Raw genomic sequence first — 23,105 nt, forward strand, 5'->3', positions numbered from 1 at the left:
TGGAGGAAATGAATCAAACCATTAAAATGCGACGACAGGGGCTTCCCTGGTGGTGCAGTGGTTGGGAGTCTGCCTGCCAATGCAGGGGACACGGGTTCGAGCCCTGGTCTGGGAAGATCCCATATGCCGCAAAGCAACTAAGCCCGTGAGCCACAACTACCGAGCCCGTGTGCCCAAACTACTGAAGCCCGGGCGCCTAGAGCCTGTGCTCCGCAACAAGAGAAGCCACAGCAGTGAGAAGCCCTCGCACTGCAACAAAGAGCAGCCCCCGCTTGCCGCCATAGCCACTAGAGAAAAGCCCGCGCGCAGCAACAGAGACCTAACACAGCCAAAACAAAATAAATAAAATAATTAAAAAACAAAAAAATGCTACAGTAGGAGAGTGAGTTTATTCAACAAGTATTTACTGAGCCCTTACTATGTGCCAGGCACTATTTTAGGTGCTGGGAATACATTCCATTGATTAAAAACATAAAAAAATCCCTGTCTTCATTGTGCTTACACCCTAGAGGAAGGATACCAGACAATGAACATAATAAATAAGTAAATTACATAGTAAGTTAGGAGGTGATGAGTACTACAGAAAAAAAACAGAGCAGTCGTGAGAATGAAGACAAGTCTTATCTGGAAATTTTCCAAACCAGACACACACACACAAAAATATGCCTCTTTCTTGGAAAGTCTATGTATCTGTCAGTGACCAAAGAAAATATTTCTGGCCCCTTAATGTTCATGGGATTTTCAAGCAAGAAATTACAGGGATTTAAAAAATATGAAAATGGAGTTGAAAACTAAGAAAAGTAACTTGCATAAAACAGGAGCTCAATGGAGAGTTCTTGAGGCAGCGGAATCTGTGCTTACTGTAGGAGCAGAGCTTCCCACAGTTCTAGCAAATTCCATGATTCTGGCCACACTGCCAACCACAGTGGATCTGAAGAGTCAAATCTGTTGAAAAGAGGCTACTAGGGTCAGAAAATGTGGAAGAACTCAAGCAGCTTTTCAGGATTTTTTGTTTTATTTCCATTTCCTTTTTAAAATACAGTGCCCTAGTTTTTGTGATTTTCTTATTTTGTTAAAGAAGAAGGGTGAGCTCATTAGAAAGGAAAACTGAAAAACAGGAATGCCCACATTTCCAACTCCATCTCCAATCTCAAATCATTCAAGATGCACACGTTTAATGTATATCAGAGACCCAGGTCTTTTGATGCCATTATCAGAGGTTGTTGGCTCCAAACTACCAGGAAGATGTTTTTCCCCTTTGATTTAAATTCAAATTTCACTTCAACAAAGCAACCAGAACAATTAATGAATTAGGTTCTCTAAGTCAGAAGTGAAAATAGAAAATAAATGGTGTTGTCATCTTTGATCAGAAAGTCATATTTTCAGCAAAATGGGGCAGAGGCAGCAAGTCCAGTTTGCAGGACCAGGAAAAAGGAGTGTCCACCCACAGGATACTTAGAAATTGATGACTATGACAGCAGCCCTTTCTAGAGGTAATAACGTCATTAGGTTGTGATAATCCTCCAGAAACCCCAACAGCCCTGGATTAAGAACATCTGGAAATTGTTCAGATGACACAAATTTCTGTTTCCTGCTGTAAGGGCTTCAGTGATGCCTCTCTGTGGCATCTGTCACCATCTAACTTCTTTGCAAACCTCCTCCTTTCAAATCAGGAAGTGTACATAAAGTGCAAGTAAGATTCAGTCCCTCGCCTGTGCTTCCAGGTTCTTGCTTTGATACCCAGGATTACCAAATCTGACAATTAAACCGCTGGCCAGCTAGGTCGTCTGCAGGTATTTCTGGAGTTAGCAAGTGAGTTCATCTGGCAAAGAGAGTGTCTGAAGGTAGATGGAGTCTTGGCAAGAAAACACAAAGTACCGTACGCAAGACAGGGATGTGAATGATGCAAGCAATAGGGGGGTGCTCATCACCGAGTCACTAAAGAAGTGGCCTTCTTTGGATCTCAACTCTTAAAAGTGAATTCAGGAACTGTTACTAAAATGAATGAGGCCAGCGGATTTCAGATCAGGGTCAGTCCTCAGTGAGGGCAGGTTCAGTTTTCCCTGGGTTGGGAAGAGAAAAGAAAATGAAGAGGGTAAGGAACCAGATCTGATGACTTTCATGTCACAAACGTCACCCCAAAAGCCTCCAGCAAACACTTCCCATCTTACAGAACAAAGTTGAGCAGAGTGCCTCCTGACAGGGCTTAGCAAAATGTGTTTTCTTTGGGATTTGCTAGGTAGACAGTCCAAATGGATCATGGGTTAGGCAATGTTACATACATCTTTAAGATTTCTTAGATTAATTTTTCTTGATTAATATGCCCATAAGCACTGTGACTCTTCAAGAAAGAGATACAGTATGTAACATTTCCCACATTTGGGGACCAGGAATTTTACCTTCCTGCAAACTAACTTGGCTTTCAATACAATGTATTTTGGGAAACGCTGCCTTACAATACTGGTTGGAGGGGACAGGAATGACCTTACGTCATATTCAGTTTATATTACATGAGCCCAGTTTTTTTAATGAGAGTCATAGTCCCGTACCAATATAATAAATTAACTATCGTTGTTGGGATCCACTGTATTTCCTTTGCAATGTGCCAAAATCATGGGCAAAATTTAACGTTATGTTTGACGGACAAACATTAATGATCAAAAGTTAACTATTTCCCATCTATTATAAACTGTCACACAATCAGTGGACAGTCACAGGGGATGTCCTTTGCATTTTTTCTGATTTTTCCAGCAGAGCTAAGGCCAAATTTTCAGAATTAAGCCCACCAGGCTGTCATCATATATATATGCAGTCTTGCATATATATATGGCTGAGACTGAACAGAGTATATTAGAATATACATAAAAATCTCAAATAAAAGTCAAGGATTGACTTGATCAAAAGTCACAGAAAATTATCAAACACATACTAGTTAAATTCCTGAATTTCTTTTTGGCTTCTGCCCTTTCTTCAGCATCAAAGTACCAAACAGTCATGGCATATCTGTGAAAGATAAGTAGATATTAGAAAAGAGGTTTAAAAATACTACCCCAAAAAAATACTATAAATTTCACATAACAGTCATTTGTAAAGCCAACATTTGAAATTTTTCCTATTATCAGAGGTCCATCCCAATTTTAATTTAAAATAAACTTCTCTGGTTTCAAGTCTATTTAAAGGTAATAAAACATTTAAGGAATTCCATGTATGCTCCAGGCATTATCCTGGACGATGGGAATTCAAATGGTCATGTGAATACATCAGCCTCTTTCTCAGGGAGCTCAGGCTCTAGCAGGCAGGAAAGGCAATTTGACAAATAATGTAACAGGTCAAGATGATCTACACAGAAAGGGCTAGAAGGGAGTCATTCTGCTAAAGACTGAGAGACCTAAGTTGATGGGGAGAGCACAAAGGAGTGAAGCTTTGAAGAATAACTTATCAAATGACAGGACACTTAAAACTCCTGGCTTTTTTCTTTAGTTTTGGACATTGGGGCAAAGATGCAATGGAATACTAATGGCCTCAAGCTTTCTACTGCGTCCCATCTATGGGACAGACTATAATAGGAGTAATTTCATGCATGAGTTTTCAAAAAGTTTCATTTTATTATTATTATTAGTTAATGGAATTTCTATAGCACTTGATTTTTTCCAAAGGCTTCCCATCAACATGTGCTAATGTTTCCCCTGTGACCCTGGTCATAAAGGAACTGGGGAAGAACGAGGGAATTCTGCACAAATGACAGGGTCCAATTATTGTACAACATTAAACAAGCCACGAGCAGGCTTTGGTGGTAGAATCAGTTACCTGCTCACCCAGGGCACATCCCAATTTGATATTTCATATGCAACTCTATGTGGGGCTCAGATCTGTGATTTCTGGAAGGGGCCACATAAACCTTAAACTCTTAACACCTGTGATTTTGATTTAATCAGTCTTGTTATGGTTTAGTCATTATCTTTCTACCCAACCTCTCTCCTCCCTGCGCCCAACTGCTATTCCCAATTCAGGCTGCACCCCACAGAGCTCCAATACCACCTGGTTTACAGCTTTGGCCATAAAACAAAGGCAAATGAGAGGCAGAATCTGAAATTAAGATTATATCAAGAGTTTCCAGATTAATACTAAACAATACTAAATTGTTCAGTTACTCTGAAAATCTCCCCATGCATGATCTAAAGAAAGAAGTCTGAAAAATCCAATTGTTGGGACATGATGGGTGCAGTAAGCCCAATCTAATTTTAAGCTCAGGAAAGGGTAAAAAGGAAAAGAAACCAAAACAAATTCCTCTTTCTTTTTTTTTTTTTCTTTTAAATTTGTATTGGAGTATAGTTGATTTACAACGTTGTGTTACAAATTCCTCTTTCTTTTCTCGAGGTTCTTTCTCTGCTTGCAACTGGCAACTTGTAAACTCATCCAGAGCTAACCAGACAGAATTCCTGTTATGTGGCAGCCAACATTCTCTAGGGGTGGTTCAACATCAGGTTTTTTTTAAAGGGGGGTAGGGGGAAGAAAGGAGAGGAGAAAAATGCTCTGGGAAATTTGGAATCCAAGATGCTCACCTAATGGAAAACAATTTGTTAATAGTTCAAACTGATGTTAGGTTTGTGTACTAAAGAACCCCAAATTTCTCCTTTAATTTTTATTGACTTAAAACAGGTTTGCTATCAGCTTTGGGGGGTGGTTGGTCCCTCATCTGCATAGAACACAAGTTTAGAGAATTCTCTGATGGTTTGTACACGAAGCTTCTCAAGAGGAATCGTGGCCCTGGCTGTTACCTGGTTGCATAGGAAGGCTGGACTTCATGTGGGTTCCTGCGGTCTGACCAGAAGAACAAGAGTCTGTCAAAAATGGGCTCCACATCCGCTATGAACGACTTCCCTTCTGGAAATATCCGCAGGACCCCACCATGTAGCTGAGGGCCACAAAGAAGGTAGATTATTTCCTCACACATAGTTCATTATCAATGATATTTCAGCCTCATCTAGAAGCAAAGCCATCTTCCAACCACCACTCCAAGCGTATATTACTCCCAAAGTTTTACTTCAGCCTCCTCCTTTGTATTAAATGTTATTTCAAATTTGGCTAGACATATCTCCTTATTCACCCCCCACCAAATGAAGCCTTCCCACCCTCACAATCACGGAGTCCATGGATACACCATGGAGTACTACTAGGTCAAATCATACAGAATTGCCAATATTCGACTGTTTCTGACCTATAACCCCCTCCCGCCCCTCCCCCCAGCAATTTCATATAGTTCAGTCTAATATTAACAGCTCCCTAGGATAGGGCCCACACATAACCTCCCCTTCAATTAGAATTTACAGCTTTCTTTTGAGCTCCCCATCTCCTATCTGATTTCATCAGTTGGAAGTTACATGCTCTTTTCTCTGAACTCTCAGACGACCTTATCTTTCATGACATATATCACTCTCTTCCTTGAATTACTTTTTTTTACATGTACACCCAAGCTGTCCTACTAGAATAACCATGTCAAGGTAGAATTCAGACCTCACACGTCGACGTTTCCTCACAGCACAATGCCCGGCACTAGCAGGCACTCAAATATGTTTTGAACGATTTCATACTTTGTGATTTATCATCACTGATCTGACAACTTTACCCTCTTGCCAATAACACTACCTTTCAAGAGTTTAAAGGACAACTAAGGGATATATTTCAGTCACATTACCAATAGGGAGATGACAAAAACCTTGTCACTGATTCACTGGTTTCCCAGGTTTAGTTTTTCTGACCCCAGATAAAATATCCTTGCTTTATGACAGCAAGTATCTGGCCTAATGAATAGCGAAAGGAGATACAGAAGGTTCAAAAGGCAAATAAGCCTGAAAAGTTCTCCAACTTCTCAGACTCCTAAATCATCCCTAGCTCTCAGAAAGCATACAAATTCCAGACAAATGTTTGTCAGTGTGGAACCAGACTTCATATCTCTATCTATATATATGTTCAAAAATATAAAAATAAGCCATAAAACCTTTGGCATTCACAAACCATAGTAAACCATGGCAAGAGGCCACCAGGGAGACATTTTACTCCAAGAGGGAGGACTGTGTGGGAAACCTCACTTGGGGATAGTTTAATATCCTACAGTTCTATTTTTGTGAAATTCTCTCAGTGTTGCTCCTGGCAGGGAAAAGTATATATCTTATTCCACATTGAGAATCGAGAATCCTATCAGCTCTGGATTAGACTAAAGAAATTGATCCCCATTCCTAAAATTATAAATTATTTTCTCTTCATCAACCATCAAATTATAACCTATAACCTAATAATGGCCCTACCCACCCACCCCCATCAAATTAACTTCATATCTATTATTTTCATCTCATCAACTTTAGTACTAACACCGTAAGAGGAAAAAAGAAAAAATATGAAATAGAAAGGATTCATCAGTGGGGATTATGAACTGCAGACTTTCCTCTAAGTCATCTGAATTCTTTTCCTATAGTTCCTAACCCCTCACTCTACTCCCATGAATCCAAGTACCTTGGCATCCCAGTTCTTGTTCAGATAGTAGATGCAGGTGATGCAGCGGCCGTCACCGCTGGGGTTGTCCACATGTCGAACATAACCTGTTCCATTTCCTGGGTAGCAAGCCACCATCGCCTATGGAGAAATCCCAAGGAAGCTGGTTAACAAAGCTGAACCAATCTTCTGCCACCAGTGAACAGCTGAGTAACACAGTCTCCTTGGGTGCCACATGACATAGGTGACTGTTGGCTTCTTAACTTCACGTACAGTACATGAATTTGGACTCTTCGGCATATATGATTAACGGCCAAGTTATACCTTATGGCTCAGCCCAGTGGAAAGTAGTTCAACAATATTCCCACAACTCTAGAACATTTTGAACAGTATCTATGGTTGTCGTTAGGATGCCCCGCCTTTCTTCAATCTTTCTTTTTGAAAAAGCAGGTTCTGGGTTCCCACCCTAGAGCCACAAAATCATAATCACTAGGTTTGGAGTTTAGGGATTATGCATTATTGACAAGTGCCCCTGAATCACCGAATCGCCCACTGTCTTAATCAATGGCTAAAGATACCTGCATTTACAAAGAGACAGGAACCAATGACGAAGGAGAAAAAGGTTAGGCTTGCTCAATAAAATGCTTAGGACAGAAAGAAGAGGGGAGGGTCAATGGAAGCTGTGTCCCGACTTGTCAGCACAGATGACAGTCAGATCCAGTTCACAGAAAAAGCCACAGACACATCTTAATGCATTTTTCAATGCTTGTCTTCTTCCTACTGACAATTATCAAATTAAATGATAACCTGAAATTCTCTTCCTTTTGCCCAAGCGCTACCTGTATCAGTCAGGTGGAGAAATAAAGCAGGAAGCCAAACTAAAAATCCTACTAAAGATTACTATTAGGGAATTACTACAAAGAGAGTAACAAATCTCTAATCGTTCCCTGGAAAATTTATAGCATAGAGTAGAAAAAATTAGACAAAGTGTAAAAAGCCAGTTCTTTTCACAGGACACTGCCTTATTTCTAAAATATCTTTGTAGGGATGAGATACATGCAGGGAAGATATTGGTAACATAAGATGAGAAAAAGGATATTTTTTCTGTTTTGTTTGCTGACGTATTCTTAGTGTCTAGAACAGTTCCTGATGCACAGAAGGTATCTGATTAAATTTGATTTTTTTCTTGGAGGGGAGGGGGGTACCGCGGGTCTTGTGGATCTTAATTCCTCAACCAGGGATTGAACCCAGGCCCTCAGCAGCGACAGCACGGAGTCCTAACCACTGGACCACCAGGGAATTCCCTTTTTGTGTTTTGTTTTGTTTTAAAATTTGATAAATAAATGAATGAATAGCAAACAGCTCTTTCCTCTAAACAGTAAGTTTACTTTCTGCCTAGATCAATAGAGATTTTTGTCATTTTAAAGCATATCCTCAAACATATATGTAGCGATCCAGTTCACATTTTCCTTCATAAATGGCAAGACTGTTTCATTGGTAAAATAACCAGTCAGGTAGAGCCCAAACTAATAACACTAGTGGCTCAATGAATCAGCTTCAAAACCATGGGTGTCAAGTCACTCCCAGTGGTAACACGAAGACATGAACTAGGCATGTACTTGAAAGGCTTCTTGCATACTAGAACAAAAATAAGGCTGAGGGCTTCCCTGGTGGCACAGTGGTTGAGAGTCCGCCTGCCGATGCAGGGGACATGGGTTCGTGCCCCGGTCCGGGAGGATCCCACATGCCGTGGAGCGGCTAGGCCCGTGGGCCATGGCCACTGAGCCGGCGCGTCTGGAGCCTGTGCTCCGCAGCGGGAGAGGCCACAACAGTGAGAGGCCCGCGTAACTCAAAAAAAAAAAAAAAAAAAAAGGCTGAATAGTAACTTGGCTTTACACTGATCTTAAGGCTTAAATCACCATATCTCTCAAACGTTATATCCCTATGCGGCTAGCAATCCCCATATCCTGCCTTTGAATGTCTAAAATGTCAATGCAATGTCATCTTAGAGCTGAAGTTAGGCTGTTAGCTTGAACATGTTTCAGACGTGGAATTCTGAGGATACTGCAATCGAGATTTAACAAATGTTGGTACCACCAAGCAAAGGACGGCTTGGGGAAAGGTGATTGGGAGCAGACAGAAATGATGAGTCTAGCTGGGGAAGAAGAGATAAATGAAGTCACCTATAATGACTAGGGAATTACCCATCCCTGGAAGCAGCTATTAGGATTATAAGAGCCACCACTGAGCCAATAATGAAAGTCACTTAAGCCACAAACAATTATAGGCTGAATTCCCTACCAACTCAGCCTCTCCCCACTGTGAAGCTCTGAAAAGAAGAAAAAGTACTCCATCAATGCTACATAATCAGGCAGAAACAGAGACACAGATGTAGAGAACAAACGTATGGGCACCAAGGGGGGAAAGTGGGTGGGGGGAGGTGGTGGTGGTGGGATGAATTGGGAGATTGAGATTGACATGTATACACTAAAATGCATAAAATGGATAACTAATAAGAACCTGCTGTATAAAAAATAAATAAAATACAATTCAAAAAAATGCTACATAATCTTATATTCTTAAACAGCTCTACTCGAAGGAAAAGGTCAGTGGTCTGGATGTCTGCCATCTAATTTACTCTGTAACTAATCATGTGATCCCAGGCTTGGTTTCTTTCCTGTAAAAAATGGCTTGGGTTACCCAGCCTCTGATGGTCCAAGAAGATCTCAGACTCTATCGAAGCATCAACCCCAGAAGCAGCAACAGAGTTCTTCACGGCATTAGGAAGTGCTTAACTGCCTCAGGACTCAGCTTAGATTAAATACTGATAAAAAGAGATACAAACTCACAAAAGTACATCCTTTTGTATGTACTGCTGCATCTATAAAACCCATGCATAGAGAAGGAGCTAGCACATTCCAGGGGACTCATCAATAGGACAAAACTCCTAAGTGTCAGCAAAGTATCTGATTGCTTAAGGGAGAGATATATAGAGAATTTTTCTGGCCAGAGTCAATCTTCACCTTCTCTCCTGGTTCCTGAAACCATAGCATCAAGTTCAAAACAATGCAAGCAAATCATTGTGAGCCTCAGTGGGCCTGTTGAAACTACACAGGCCAATTTTAACAGTGTTTTCTGGACAAGAGCCACAGGAGATGGGTCTTGGCTTGGGCACATTCCCAGTATCTGTTGGATTTTGACACAGTCTAAAACCAGGAGGCTAAGGATGCGCTGAGAAGCAAGGCTCACTTCAATAACATCATGCGTTTCTGTGCCAAATCATGCACGGGGCAGAAACAAACCCCGGAAACTGATCAGTTAGGTCTACAGAGCTGCTATCCAAACCTCATCAAGCCAGGAAGGGATTTAGAGTGTACAGAGGAGGAGAACGCGCCAGGACAATGAGAACATCACCAGAGTACTTCAATGATCACGTGACAAACACGCTGCGCAATAACACTGACACCCATCAGGAGGAAGTCTCACTTATCGCCGACTTTTTATCTGCCAGAACTTGCAGACTAGATTAATATTTGAAATTTATACAAGTTTAATAACATGTTAGTGTGACCTGCAATAGCACATACAATTTAGTCCTATACTTCTATTCTTGGATGGGCAGATAAATCCACATGTCCCCTTATGTATTCACCATCCCTTCCTATGGCCCCATCGTGGACACCCCCCACCCCCTGCACCATCCCCAGAGGCTTCTCCATAGCTCTGTAGCAAAAGGAAATGAGTGGAGAGGGGTGAACCCCTCCCAGGCTCCCAAACTGGCTCTAGACCAGAGATATGTGCTCTGGATACCTAGGCGGCCACGTTCAGGCAGTAAATGTGTAAGGATTCTTTGAAAATGTACACAGACATATAGAACTTTTTTTTTTTTTTTTGCGGTACGCGGGCCTCTCACTGTTGTGGCCTCTCCCGTTGCGGAGCACAGGCTCCAGACGCGCAGGCTCAACAGCCATGTCTCACGGGCCCAGACGCTCCGCGGCATGTGGGATCTTCCCGGACTGGAGCACAAACCTGTGTCCCCTGCATCGGCAGGCGGACTCTCAACCACTGCGCCACCAGGGAAGCCCCAGACATATAGAACTTTGACAGCCAAACCCAAGTAATAAAATCTGCTCCCCAAATGCCACAGGTGGAAAAGAAAACAGTTTCTGTTAAGGGGTATTACTGAGTTGGCTTCATAAAAAGCCATATCTCATCAATCCCAAAGGTAAAGTTGAAAAAGCAAAGTCCAGGATTTCCATCCCAGTGCCTAAACAGAATGTTCTTAATTGAAACCAGTTTGATGGCATATATACACCATTTCAAAAAACTGGCATCATTGACCTCCACTGTCCATTCATGGGCGGGAAGGGGATACATCTGTCCCATCCCAGCCTCCACTCAGATTCACCACTTCTCTAAAAACAATCAACAACATAGATGTTTTATAGAAACGTATTTTACATCACTCATGACTTCTGCGTCAGTCATTAGTATGACTTGATCTTAAAAAGAGAGTGACGGGGGCTTCCCTGGTGGCGCAGTGGTTGAGAGTCCACCTGCCGATGCAGGGGACACGGATTCGTGCCCCGGTCCGGGAAGATCCCACATGCCGCGGACTGGCTGGGCCCGTGAGCCATGGCTGCTGAGCCTGTGCGTCCGGAGCCTGTGCTCCGCAATGGGAGAGGCCACAACAGTGAGAGGCCCGCGTACCGCAAAAAAAAAAAAAAAAAAAAGAGAGTGACGTTTTACATAAAGTTTAACTCAGCAAATTAAAATAGTAATCAAGACTTATTTTATTTACCAAATTTGCAATAAATATGAATCCATTTTTTAAAATTTGTCAAGAATAGCATAACTTCAAAGCTGCCAAGCTGAGTGACCTTTAAACTGGTATTTTGGTCCACGGCCAAATGCTAGGCCCCTCTAACTGTGAAGCAGAAATACCAGACAATCTTGGTAAGGATTTGTTTTGAATTACGAACGGTCCCTAGCAGAGCATATTTTAATAAAATATAACCTAAGCGCAGAATAACCTGTACTTATCCTCTTCACACCTCAGTTTTCTCATCTGAAAAATGGGTTTATGAGGATTGAAGGTGATAATCCATGTAAAACAGTGCAAGGCTTGGCACACACTAAATGCTGCTTAATGTCAACTATTTTTAAAACTGATGATGTGCATGTTTTTGTCTTCCCCTCCACTGGGGCTTCAGAATGTCTCCCCTTCAGGGATCCGATCCTACCTAAGTGCTTTGTAGCTTCGAACCCGGGGCTGGCAAAGTCATATAGCCTGTGGCACTTGCAAGTAACATAAAAAATTGAAGCCCACCAGGTATAGATGTGTCAAAACTCTAGAGTGTGTACTATGCTACCTATAACTAGGGAATTTTCTAACCTTGGCAATGAGGGGCTGGTGTTACAAAATCTTCAGATTTTAGGACAGTAGCAGGGAACTGAACCGGATTTGTATGTAAACTCTCCTGTACATTTTTTATCCTGATTGTTAAATCAGGGCCACAAAAAAACATATCAGACTGGATTTTGAGATCACTGTCTGAGGCTCTCCTAAGAGATCAAGCTACTCTGTGTTACTTCCTGAGCTACAAGGAGTCACCTTCCCCATTTCTCTTTACCAGGCTCAGATGTATCCTTCATCCTTCAGTGCCATCCACATTGCACAGGCCTCTGCCAAACCTCTCTCCCCTCAAGTCCTTCCCCCATGTCCGCTCTGGATATAGCAATGGGGGCCCAGGATCCCTCCTCTCTTTACCATAAAACACTAACCACATAGAGTATTAGATGTGTAAAGACTTGAAAAGAAATACACAAGGCCATGCACCTTGTTTAGCTTGGAAAAACAGCTAAGCAAATGTAATAGCTGAAGTTTTCTGGCCAGAAGTGGGTCCAATTTATATTACCTAAATCGGACAAAAATCATATGATATCACTTACATGTGGAATCTTAAAAAATGATACAAATGAACTTATTTACCCAACAGAGATAGACTCATAGACATAGAAAACAAACTTATGGTTACCAAAGGGGAAGGGGTGGGGGATAAATTAGGAGTTTAGGATTAAAATATACACACGACTATATATAAAATAGATAACCATCAAGGATGCACTGCATAGCACAGGGAACTATACTCAATATCTTGTAAGGACCTATAATGGAAAATAATCTAAAAAAGAATACGTGTGAGTGTGTGTGTGTGTGCGTGTGTGTGTGTATATAAGGGAATCACTTTGCTGTACACCTGAAACTAACATAATATTGTAAATCAACTATATTTCAATAAAAATTAAAAATATATATATATTTCCTAAATCACTTAAATTCCTACAATACAATATTTACAACGCATCTTTACAACATAGTTGCAACTATGCAAAGCTTTCTTCAACAGTTTCAAGAAAATGTCACTAAACAAGAGTTCACCTTGCGGCCAGTCTCTTACAAAAAAGCAAGCTCTCAGTGTGACAATGAACAGCTCATAAGCAGAAAAAGTGCTTTAGAGTCTTTATATTCATTCTCACGCATCTAGATTGGCATAAAGAAATTAGCTGGAGATAATGTAGGCACTTTAAGGAAACAAGTATGCAAACTGTCACTAGTTATCTTGGCATCTTGCTTGTGACCTGTCTTGTTAGTTAAGAGCAAGCCTAGCTAGTTCCTTCCTCCTAGTGCCCTAGTTAAAGACTGATGTAATGAAATGAGGGAGAAATGGGAAATATGCTTTTGGTGGGCAATAGCAAGAGCTGTGTCCAGCTACCACGTTCCCCTTCCCAAAGTTTCAGCATCTGACCATACAATTCAGAAGATTCAGCACATCAGACAGTCAATATCCATCAGGGAAGTAATCTTGAAAACGAACCCCAAGTTATTCACTAAAATGTCTTCTACTATTCTATTTCTATCCTGGGAACGTCTGCCTTCCTCATGCGCCCTAAATCCACACGAAAAATTCCTCTCCCTGAACCCACGTACCCAGAACTCTGCTACATATAACCTCACCTCCAATTTAGAACAATAATCATTATGCTCCCATACCTGAACTTTGCTGAAATGCAGGAGCTTCAGTAATTCTGAAAATGAAAAATCAGAAGTTATTGATATAAGCAACTCTCAGTTGCTCTGGTGAAGTAGGCCTGCTGGTTCCTCCTGATCAGGCAAGAGCATCCTGCCTAGAAGGGCAGGGAATTTACCATATTCACTTGAAAACCTGTCCTCGGGGAGACCTTTTTCATCAATGCCCCTCTTTACTATGAACTTGGTCCTAACTCTGGGATCATTCAACCAACTATCAACAACTATCAAGACTCTGAAACCTTCTACTCAGTTCTCTTAGCTTCTTGAGATTCTTACATTAAAGCGCTGGGCTCCCACACCCACCCTCAGAAATATGCATAGATGTGCACACACACACACACACACACACACACACACAAGCATGCATAAGGTCACAAAGGATTCACGGGCTTGTAAGGTCTAACTGAACTAGATCAAGATTCTATTTCAGGGGATCCTGTACTTCGTGCATGAACCTGAGTAAATCACCCTGAACTTGAATGAATCACCCTTCCCCAGAAGCCACTGAAATTCTCAGGGGCCAGGAATTTAAGAGACTATTGTCACTCCTTTTCGAATTCTGCTTAATTCCTCTCCTTGGAGGGGATTCAAGCAGAGTCCTGCAATTAAGCACAGTAAACAGGCCCCGGAACATCGACACAGCAATACAGGCTGTTTGGGTTTGGGAAGGCGGCCCTTCCCGCAGAGGCCTGGCTCCCGGCCAGCGGGGTGACGGCTGAGTGACAGGGCTACGTGCGCTGCGTGAGGGTGGCAGCCAGCCCACACCCGAGCACACAGCCCGGCAGCCCGCGGAGGGAACCGGCACGGGAAAGCCCTCCCCCATCACTACCCCAGTCACCAGAGAAATGTACTCAGTAAGGGCTTCCTTGCAATTATGAAATCCGCAAAAGTCAGCCAGGCCCTGGGTTGAGGACATTAACACAGGCATTTAACCATATCCATTCCGCTACCTTTCCTCAAATCGTTAACAACTGCCATTTCCTGAAGACCCATGAAGCCAGGGAGCACTTTAGGGTGGCAATATACACATATTCTCTCATTTAATTTCCAGGTTAAGGGGAAGGTGAGCAGCGGTCACCTGCCCTGAGTCACCCTGCCCACAAGTCTTTGGTAGAAGTCATTAACCCTGGAAGCTATCATATTGACCTAGAAGTTACCTTATTCTTATAGAAAAACAAATTCATGAGTAATCCTTAAGGCAATATGGGGGTAGGGACATTTAACTTCCTTTGATGTGAGAAACAGACTTATCAGTAAATAAAACTTTACATGTAGCTCTCTAAAGGCTTGAGCCGAATAGAAAAAAAAGAATGTCTGTGACCACAGGATTGTCAGAGAATTAAATACGGTCGGCTTTAAATTCTCATCTGGAATGAATCCTAAAATACTTGAGGGAAGCCATGATAACTTAAATACAGTTGGTAAGACAAGGTTTTATTGAGTAATATACAAAAATATATAGTTACCAATCAAAACATGTCAAGAAAAATGCCTCGAAGCAATGTTCTTAAGAGAAACCAGGAAACACTTTACTTGCAAGTCCCAGTCGCTCTGAGGAGTCTTAACGTGGGACAAGGTAACTATGTTGGAAAAAGAAAAAGTTAAAGAACTTTCTAGGAAACCAGATCTTATACTCACATTTGGATTTCAGCACTTGGAAAAATATATCTGCTGAATGAAAGGAATGACACACAGCAAGTCAGAACTAGAACTCATGAAACTCGGGAGGCACATTTATTTACTGAACAAACATGTGTACGTGCCTGACACTGTTCTATGTGCCTCCCAAATATTACCTCATTCAATATTCATAACAGCTCCATGAGGCAGGAACCATTATTATCTCCATTTAACAAATGAGGAAACTGAGGCACGAGGAGTTTAGGTACCCGGCCTTTTGGAAGCCAGTTAGTCTGGCCTCAGAGAGTGAGCTCACGCTTTACCGGCGCAGCTTATCCTTTGTCTAACGTTAACCAGTTCACCTCTTTTTTTTTTTTTTTTTTTTTTTTTTTTTTTGCAGTACGCGGGCCTCTCACTGCTGTGGCCTCTCCCGTTGCGGAGCGCAGGCTCAGCGGCCATGGCTCACGGACCCAGCCACTCCGCGGCATGTGGGATCTTCCCGGACCGGGGCACGAACCCGTGTCCCCTGCATTGGCAGGCGGACTCTCAACCACAGCGCCACCAGGGAAGCCCACACCTCTTTATTTGAGAGAACTAAGATCTTCGGTTCTTCTTGAAGTATTTGACTTCTTCTCACCCTCGCCTATCACCCTTGCCATAATGATAGAAAATCACAAAATGCAAAAAGAAAGAAAGAAAAAAAAGAGTGTCCTTGGTATTGAGTCTGTGAACTAAAAGCTCCAGGGCAGTGAAGCGGGTAGGGGGTAGGGCGCAGGTGGGGTTGTATTTCAACAAAAGCCGAGAGCAAAGGAAACTGATTCAGTCCTGCAGCAAAGCACTAGGTGTCCAAGTTGCCTTTGATTGGTTATTCCCACTGCAGGACAAACTCAAGCCAACTCTAAGCTCTGTAGCCCCATATCTGACTGGGATGCAGTTGGTCAGCAATCAGTCTTCTCCCCAGGCTGCTCTTCCCCTTACCTCGGGGTCTGTGGAAGGAAGTCAGCCTCTCCAGGACCTTTCCTTTTAGCTCAGGTGAACACCAGCCAAGGTTTTCAGACTTTTTCAAAGTCAGAAAGCAAATGACCAATTAAGAAAAAACTTTAAAGGAAATACAAAGTATATTTCCCTTGGGAAGGCACCTGGTAAACTCCAAAGGAATCCCAGGGATGAGACAAATTTTCCTTACTCAGGTGCAAAGCTTATTCAGGAGACAACTCCACTACTACCACATTAATTAGAATTCACTGAGTACAGAACTTTCTAATACCAAGTGAATTAGAATACACTGGATACAGACCCACTATGGCTTACAGGAGGGGTGAGATCTAGAGGACCACTCAGACACGTGAAAAGTAAAAGGCTCTTCTGAGAGAAATGTATAAACTACTTTGGGGGACTTCCCTGGTAGCGCAGTGGTTGAGAGTCCGCCTGCCAATGCAGGGCACACGGGTTCGTGCCCCGGTCCGGGAAGATCCCACATGGCGCTAAGCGGATGGGTCCGTGAGCCACGGCCGCTGAGCCTGCGCGTCTGGAGCCTGTGCTCCGCAACGGGAGAGGCCACAACAGTGAGAGGCCCGCTTACCGCAAAAACAAACAAAAAAACAAACTACTTTGGGGAGCAGCAAGGGGACTAGAAATAAAGGAGTTGCCTGGCTCTGAGTCTAGGGGGCAGCTATGGTGAATATAATTGTACCTATGTCCCTTCAAGATGGGGCTCCAAGAGAAGCCCCATTTTACAAACGTGGAAACTGAGAGAGACAAAAAGTGACTTATGGGACATTACAGAACTAAGCATGGTCTTCCCACTGCTAAACGTTGCTTCTAAAATATCAGGAAAAAGTTGTTCACTGAAAACAGGTGCAATTATTTCCAGGGTGACCATGAATGAAATTGTCTTCCTTCAAGATAACACAACAAAGGATTCTCAGATGATTATCATGGCTTATCAAATAGAGGCTCAAACTATATTAACTGGGAAATCAAAGCCCTCCATGCAGAAGTAGGAAAAGGCAAGTGCCAGCTACTCTCCAATCTCTACCTAGTAAAACCTCTGATTACAGTCAAGCTGGATTCGTTTTTCGGCTTTGCTTCCCCAAAGAGTCCCACACCTCAGCCATCTTACCCTAGAGGGTCAGAAACAACCCTAGGCTTCTGTGTGGTGTTCAGTTAGCACATAATAGATACTCAACACTGACACAATCATCTGCTCTTTTCCAGTTGGTTCTCACCCCAAATCACTACGATGCTTTCTTGTTCTCCCTGGTGCCTTGAGCTTGCACTCCCTGCCAGGCTGTAGGATACAGGGGAGCAATACTGCACAGATATTAACAAAGATTGTTCCCCTCCATTCAACGCAACAGGAGAGAATCAGTTCCAAATTATACTCCAATTCTGGTTCTGGAAAATTAACTTTTATTGGAAAAAATAATAGAAAAATTGTGTGCGGTGTGTGTGTGTGTACTTAACATGTTAATGTGTTTTTCTCAAAAATTTCCCAAATGAAACAAAAACACTTGCATTTTTTAGTTTTAGTGATGAATAAGCTCAGATCTGATCAACTGATTGAACGCCGATTTTCTCACTGATAGAGAAACTCTAGGAAGATAGAGCACCATCCCCGTCTAGCCTCCTCATATTCATTTTATTCAGTGGTTCTCAAACTTCAGCCTGTATGAGAATTGCCTGGAGGACGTGTGAGCTTCTGATTCACTAGGTTTGGGGAGAAGCTCAAGAACATGCATTTGCAGCACGTTCCCAGGGGATGATGCTGCTGCTGTGGCAAAGCAAGAGTTTTTGTGCAACGCCTCACCCTAAATAATAAAAGGTCAAGGGGAATTAGAATTAGTCACCTGCACTAGTTAACTTGGAGAACAGGAGGTAGTGGGTAGAGCAGGAAGTGAGAAGAATTCCTATAGGGCAGTTTCTGGCACAGCCTTTGCATCGTGATTCCTGAAACTGGCAGGAAACATTCCAATTACAACTCTGTAGCATTGCTGAGGATTACTGTCCTGTCAGCGCTGGGGTGTGACTGTGGATAGAGTCAGATCTCTTCTTCAGGAATCCAATCAGAGGCACGGAAAGCACCTAACTGCCCTCTCAAATAAAATTATAGTCTCAATTTTCATTGAATTCCTTATCATATGGAGGTAGATTTATATTATTGTACCCATGTTATAGATGAGAGTGAGGCTCAGAGAACTGACTTGCCAAAGATCACAGTGAGACAAAATAAAATGTAAAATGTCCACCCCAGTGCCTAATAAGGTACTGACCAAATTAAGTTCAAATATAAAAATAAAAATCGACCTTGTTCCTAAAGAAGTGGAGATTAAGGTCCTGAGATGCTGCCTGCCAGGGTCTGAGCAAGGACCAGAAGCCAGGCTCCTAGCCTCGTGGTCCCGGGCTTCTCTGAGGCAGACCTCTAAGTATGAGCTGCCAGGATCTGATGTGACTTGGAACTTTCTAGGGCCAAGCATAGAGTATCAGAACTAAGAAAAAAAAAAACCTTACAAAGCCAAAGTCCCTCCTTTGAGATGGTCCCTCACAGCCTGTTAATGTAATAGTTAAACCCTTTAGCATCAAATTAGGGAAGAAGTTGTAAAACCTTTCTTTCTCTTTTTTCTTTTTTGGCATAACAAAATATTTATAGCACGAATGGATAAAGAAGTTGTGGTACATATATACAATGGAATGTGGTACATATATACTCAGCCTTTAAAAGGAACGAAATTGAGTCATTTGTTGAGACGTGGATGGATCTAGACACTGTCATACAGAGTGAAGTAAGTCAGAAAGAAAAACAAATATCGTATGTTAATGCATGTATGTGGAACCTAGAAAAATGGTACAGATGAACCGGTTTGCAGGGTAGAAGCTGAGACACAGATGTAGAGAACAAATGTACGGACACCAAGGGGGAAAAAACGCAGTGGGGTGGGGATGGTGGTGTGCTGAACTGGGAGACTGGGATTGACATGTATACACTGATGTGTATAAAACTGATGACTAATAAGAACCTACAATATAAAAAACCAAACAAACAAATAAACAAACAATACTAAACTTTCTTTGGGTTATTTGTATGGAAATATGTTAATATAAATGTTTCAGACATTACATGAAATTTCTAAAATATATATATATATATATTTATAGCTTTTTTTTTTGACACCCTGACATCTTAAAATCGAAGTTCCTTTTAAAGATGAAATTAAGTCAACAGTAAAGGACTACTGGAGGCACTAAAAATATATATCAAGCTTAATAGTCTCTGCCTTCAAAGAATTTATAGGTAAATGAGGGGCGGGCAGGGTAAGCAGCAAAGAAATAAATGTACTGGGGTGGCCCGGGTTGAGCCACCCACAGAGTTCTAGGAAGCAGAAGGGAACTTCACGGAGAAGGCAGGAGGATGGATTTTTGAGGAGAAGACAATGGGGAAACTTGGTTTGCCCGGCAAATCCGTTTCTAGCACTTCAGGGATCCGGAGGGAAGGAAGGCTGCCAGCGGGAGATTAAATGTAGAAAGGTCAGATGGGGTCAGACGTGGAGGGCCTTAAATGGCACGTTAAATTCACAGCATATACCGTGGACAATGGGGAGAGAGCACAGTTGGGTGTGTTTTTGTTTTTGCTTTTTTAAGCATGGAGACTGCTTGATTAACGTTGGGTTTTACACTGCTTAACACTGGCAAAGCTCATTAAAATGGATCACAAGGGCTTCCCTGGTGGCGCAGTGGTTGAGAGTCCGCCTGCCGATGCAGGGGACACGGGTTCGTGCCCCGGTCCGGGAAGATCCCACATGCTGTGGAGTGGCTGGGCCCGTGGGCCATGGCCGCTGAGCCTGCGTGTCCAGCGCCTGTGCTCCGCAACGGTAGAGGCCACAGCAGTGAGAGGCCCGCGTACCAAGAAAAAAAAAAAGAAAAAAAAGTGGATCACAAGGAGAACAAGAACCAAGGACAGGTGGTTTCTTTCTTTCTTTTTTTTTTTTTTTGCGGTACGCGGGCCTCTCACTGTTGTGGCCTCTCCCGTTGCGGAGCACAGGCTCCGGACGCGCAGGCTCAACGGCCATGTCTCACGGGCCCAGCCGCTCCGCGGCATGTGGGATCCTCCCGGACCGGGACACGAACCCATGTGCCCTGCATCGGCAGGCGGACTCTCAACCACTGCGCCACCAGGGAAGCCCAAGGTAGGTGATTTCTGATTAAAGTAGGTATCTTTAAAATACTTCCCTCCTCAAGGATTTCTACTGTGAAAGAGAAAAAAAGTTAGTTTTTTAAAAAAAGACAAAACTTAAGGTTCCACAGGGAGCCTAAAAAAAACCCTCAAAAAGCCAAAACAGCACAAAACAGCCAAATTTTGACCAATAATATTGCACATTCCTGAATGAACCTTCAACGTTTAAAACAGTTTTGTTTACCTACTCCAAACAATCAAATTAAACTGCAAAACAATATAAATAGGAAAGAAGCCATCCAAAAAAAAAAGAAAGACTCATTGCCAACTTTGTGTGGGGTATTGAGATTTCTAAGTAATAGTCCCTCAGGTTTGACTAGACAGATAAGTAGAACTGGGAGGGGATGTGGAGGGAGGGGCACAGGCAGGATCTGTGATCTATTTGTCTGGAGAACACAGAGCAAGCTCCCCCCAGATGTTCAGACTGTTTAAAACAGTGCCTCTTTACTTCCAAGCAATGCTCAGAAAGAAGAGTATTATCCTGAATACTTCAAAACAACTTCCAGTTGCCCTAAGAGAACCAAAACTAGATGTCACTGACACCTGGAATTGTGTTTTTCCATTTGTCTTCTTCCCACTGGCAAATAATCAAGACTACTATCATATTCTTTGAATCTCTGTATTTTGGAATTATTTTTATATGGTGATATTATTTTGGCTTCATTTTGGAAACAAAAATAAGAGTTAATATGAGATAGGTACATTTACTCCAGAACTTGAGAAACGGTGATCATTGCATCTCCTAAAGAATGAAAAATTGGTTTGACTGAAAATAGAACTACCATATGACCCAGCAATTCCACTCCTGGGTATATATCCAAAGAAAATGAAAACACTACTTTGAAAAGATACATGAACCTCAATGTTCATAGCAGCATTCTTTACAACAGCCAATATATGGAAGCAACCCAACTGTCCATCCACAGATGAATGGATAAAGAAGATGTGGTATATATACAACGGAATACTACTCGGCCATAACAATGAACGAAGTTTTGCCATTTGCAGCAACATGGATGGACTTGGAGGGGATTATGCTAAGTGAGATAAGTCAGATGGAAAAAGACAAATACCGTATGAATCACTTGTATGTGAAATCTAAAAAATACAACAAATGGACAAATATAACAAAACAGAAGCAGACTCACAGATACAGAGAACAAACTAGTGGTCACCAGCGGGGAGGGGGGCAGGGCCAAAATGGTAGTGGGGGAGTAGGAGGTACAAACTATTGGGTGTAAGACAGGTTCAAGGACACATTGTACAACACGGGGAATACAGCCAATATTTCGTAGTAACTGTAAATGGAAAGTAACCTTTAAAAATTGTATAAAAATAAAGGGCTTCCCTGGTGGCACAGTGGTTGAGAGTCCGCCTGCCGACGCAGGGGACACGGGTTCGTGCCCCAGTCCGGGAAGATCCCACATGCCACGGAGTGGCTGGGCCCGTGAGCCATGGCCGCTGAGCCTGCGCGTCCGGAGCCTGTGCTCCGCAACGGGAGAGGCCACAACAGTGAGAGGCCCGCATACTGCAAAAAAAAAAAAAAAAAAAAAAATTGTATAAAAATAAAAAATTAAAATAAAATTGGTTTGACTTAGGAGGTATTAACATTGTACTGAACATGGAGGACACTCAGTAAGCAGGAACCAAATGAAACCAACACAAGACATGAAAGCCTGCATTACACAGCAGCAAACCCATGGGTCTGTAAGGCTGGGACTGGGCAGAGGCAGGGGGTAAAAAATATGACACTCAGTCACTACCAGCTCACCAAAAACAAGAATAGGGACTCACCTACAAATCAATATGAAAAGAAGATACAAAATTAAGGTAAGAGCCATATTGGTTTAAGATTGAAATAATCGAGGGAAACAGGGTACAAATTTCTATGTATAAAGAACCAAGCTAACTAATCTTGCTTGGCAAACAGACACATAGTTCTGAATCTGAGCCAAATCAACGGCTCCTGGCAATCTGCCAAAGCCAAATTCCTTAGTCTGGCATCATAAAATGATTTGTCTGTCGAATTTACAATTCCAGTGTCTCTGGATTCAGCTACCCACTGGGCACCCCTGGCAGTTGCCTAGCAGAATACATCTGAACTATCATTACTGTCAGAACATGTGCATTTGACAAACATTGGAGAAAAATGACACTCATTTCTTAGAGCAATATTATTTAACAGCTACAAAGTGCTGCTGCAAAGGAATTATCAAGTCTGTAGCTATAATAATTAACAAAGAGTTAATAACCTTCTCCATAGTGCTAACCTGCAAGCTGCTCCTTGGTGTTCAGTAGACATGGGTCAAACTGTCATTTAATTTACTGGAGGCCACAAAGGCAAGTCAAAATCAGAGGTCTTGCCAAACTGAGCAAACATGGTCCAAAGGCGAGATGCCCTCTGAACTTTATCCTCAAGTGCTAGGATGCTTCTCAGATGCGCCCTGCTTATCATGGGTTAAACTCCACCCCCAGTTTTAAGCTCATCAGAGAAGTCTCCCAGACACGGTGCATTTTCAGTATAGAGTTGTAACACGCAACTCCAAGACTGCTTGTTATTTATAAAATCTGAAATTTTTCTAGCCAGAGTTGGGAATCAGGGAAGAATTTACAAATTTTGCTTGAGCTGAGTAAGGTCACAAAGGGAAATAATTCATGACACCCACAAGTCGA

At 42.3% G+C, this 23,105-nt stretch overlaps 1 protein-coding gene across 1 annotated transcript in view; it reads right to left on the bottom strand.

Moving 5' to 3' along the window:
- Nucleotides 1-370: 370 nt before the first annotated feature.
- EGLN3 (egl-9 family hypoxia inducible factor 3) overlaps nucleotides 371-23,105 on the bottom strand; it is a 29,339-nt gene continuing 6,604 nt past the window's right edge. The window contains exons 2-5 of the mRNA XM_081227807.1: nucleotides 6,511-6,630; nucleotides 4,779-4,915; nucleotides 2,930-3,003; nucleotides 371-2,063 (exon numbers count right to left, since the gene is read on the bottom strand). Of these exons, the coding sequence (XP_081083933.1) occupies nucleotides 2,032-2,063; nucleotides 2,930-3,003; nucleotides 4,779-4,915; nucleotides 6,511-6,630 (363 nt within the window). The 3' untranslated portion in view covers nucleotides 371-2,031. The remainder of the gene's footprint in view (nucleotides 2,064-2,929; nucleotides 3,004-4,778; nucleotides 4,916-6,510; nucleotides 6,631-23,105) is intronic.

Source organism: Mesoplodon bidens (genome assembly GCF_964165515.1).
Source record: "Mesoplodon bidens genome assembly, chromosome: 3".
NCBI lineage: Eukaryota > Metazoa > Chordata > Mammalia > Artiodactyla > Ziphiidae > Mesoplodon > Mesoplodon bidens.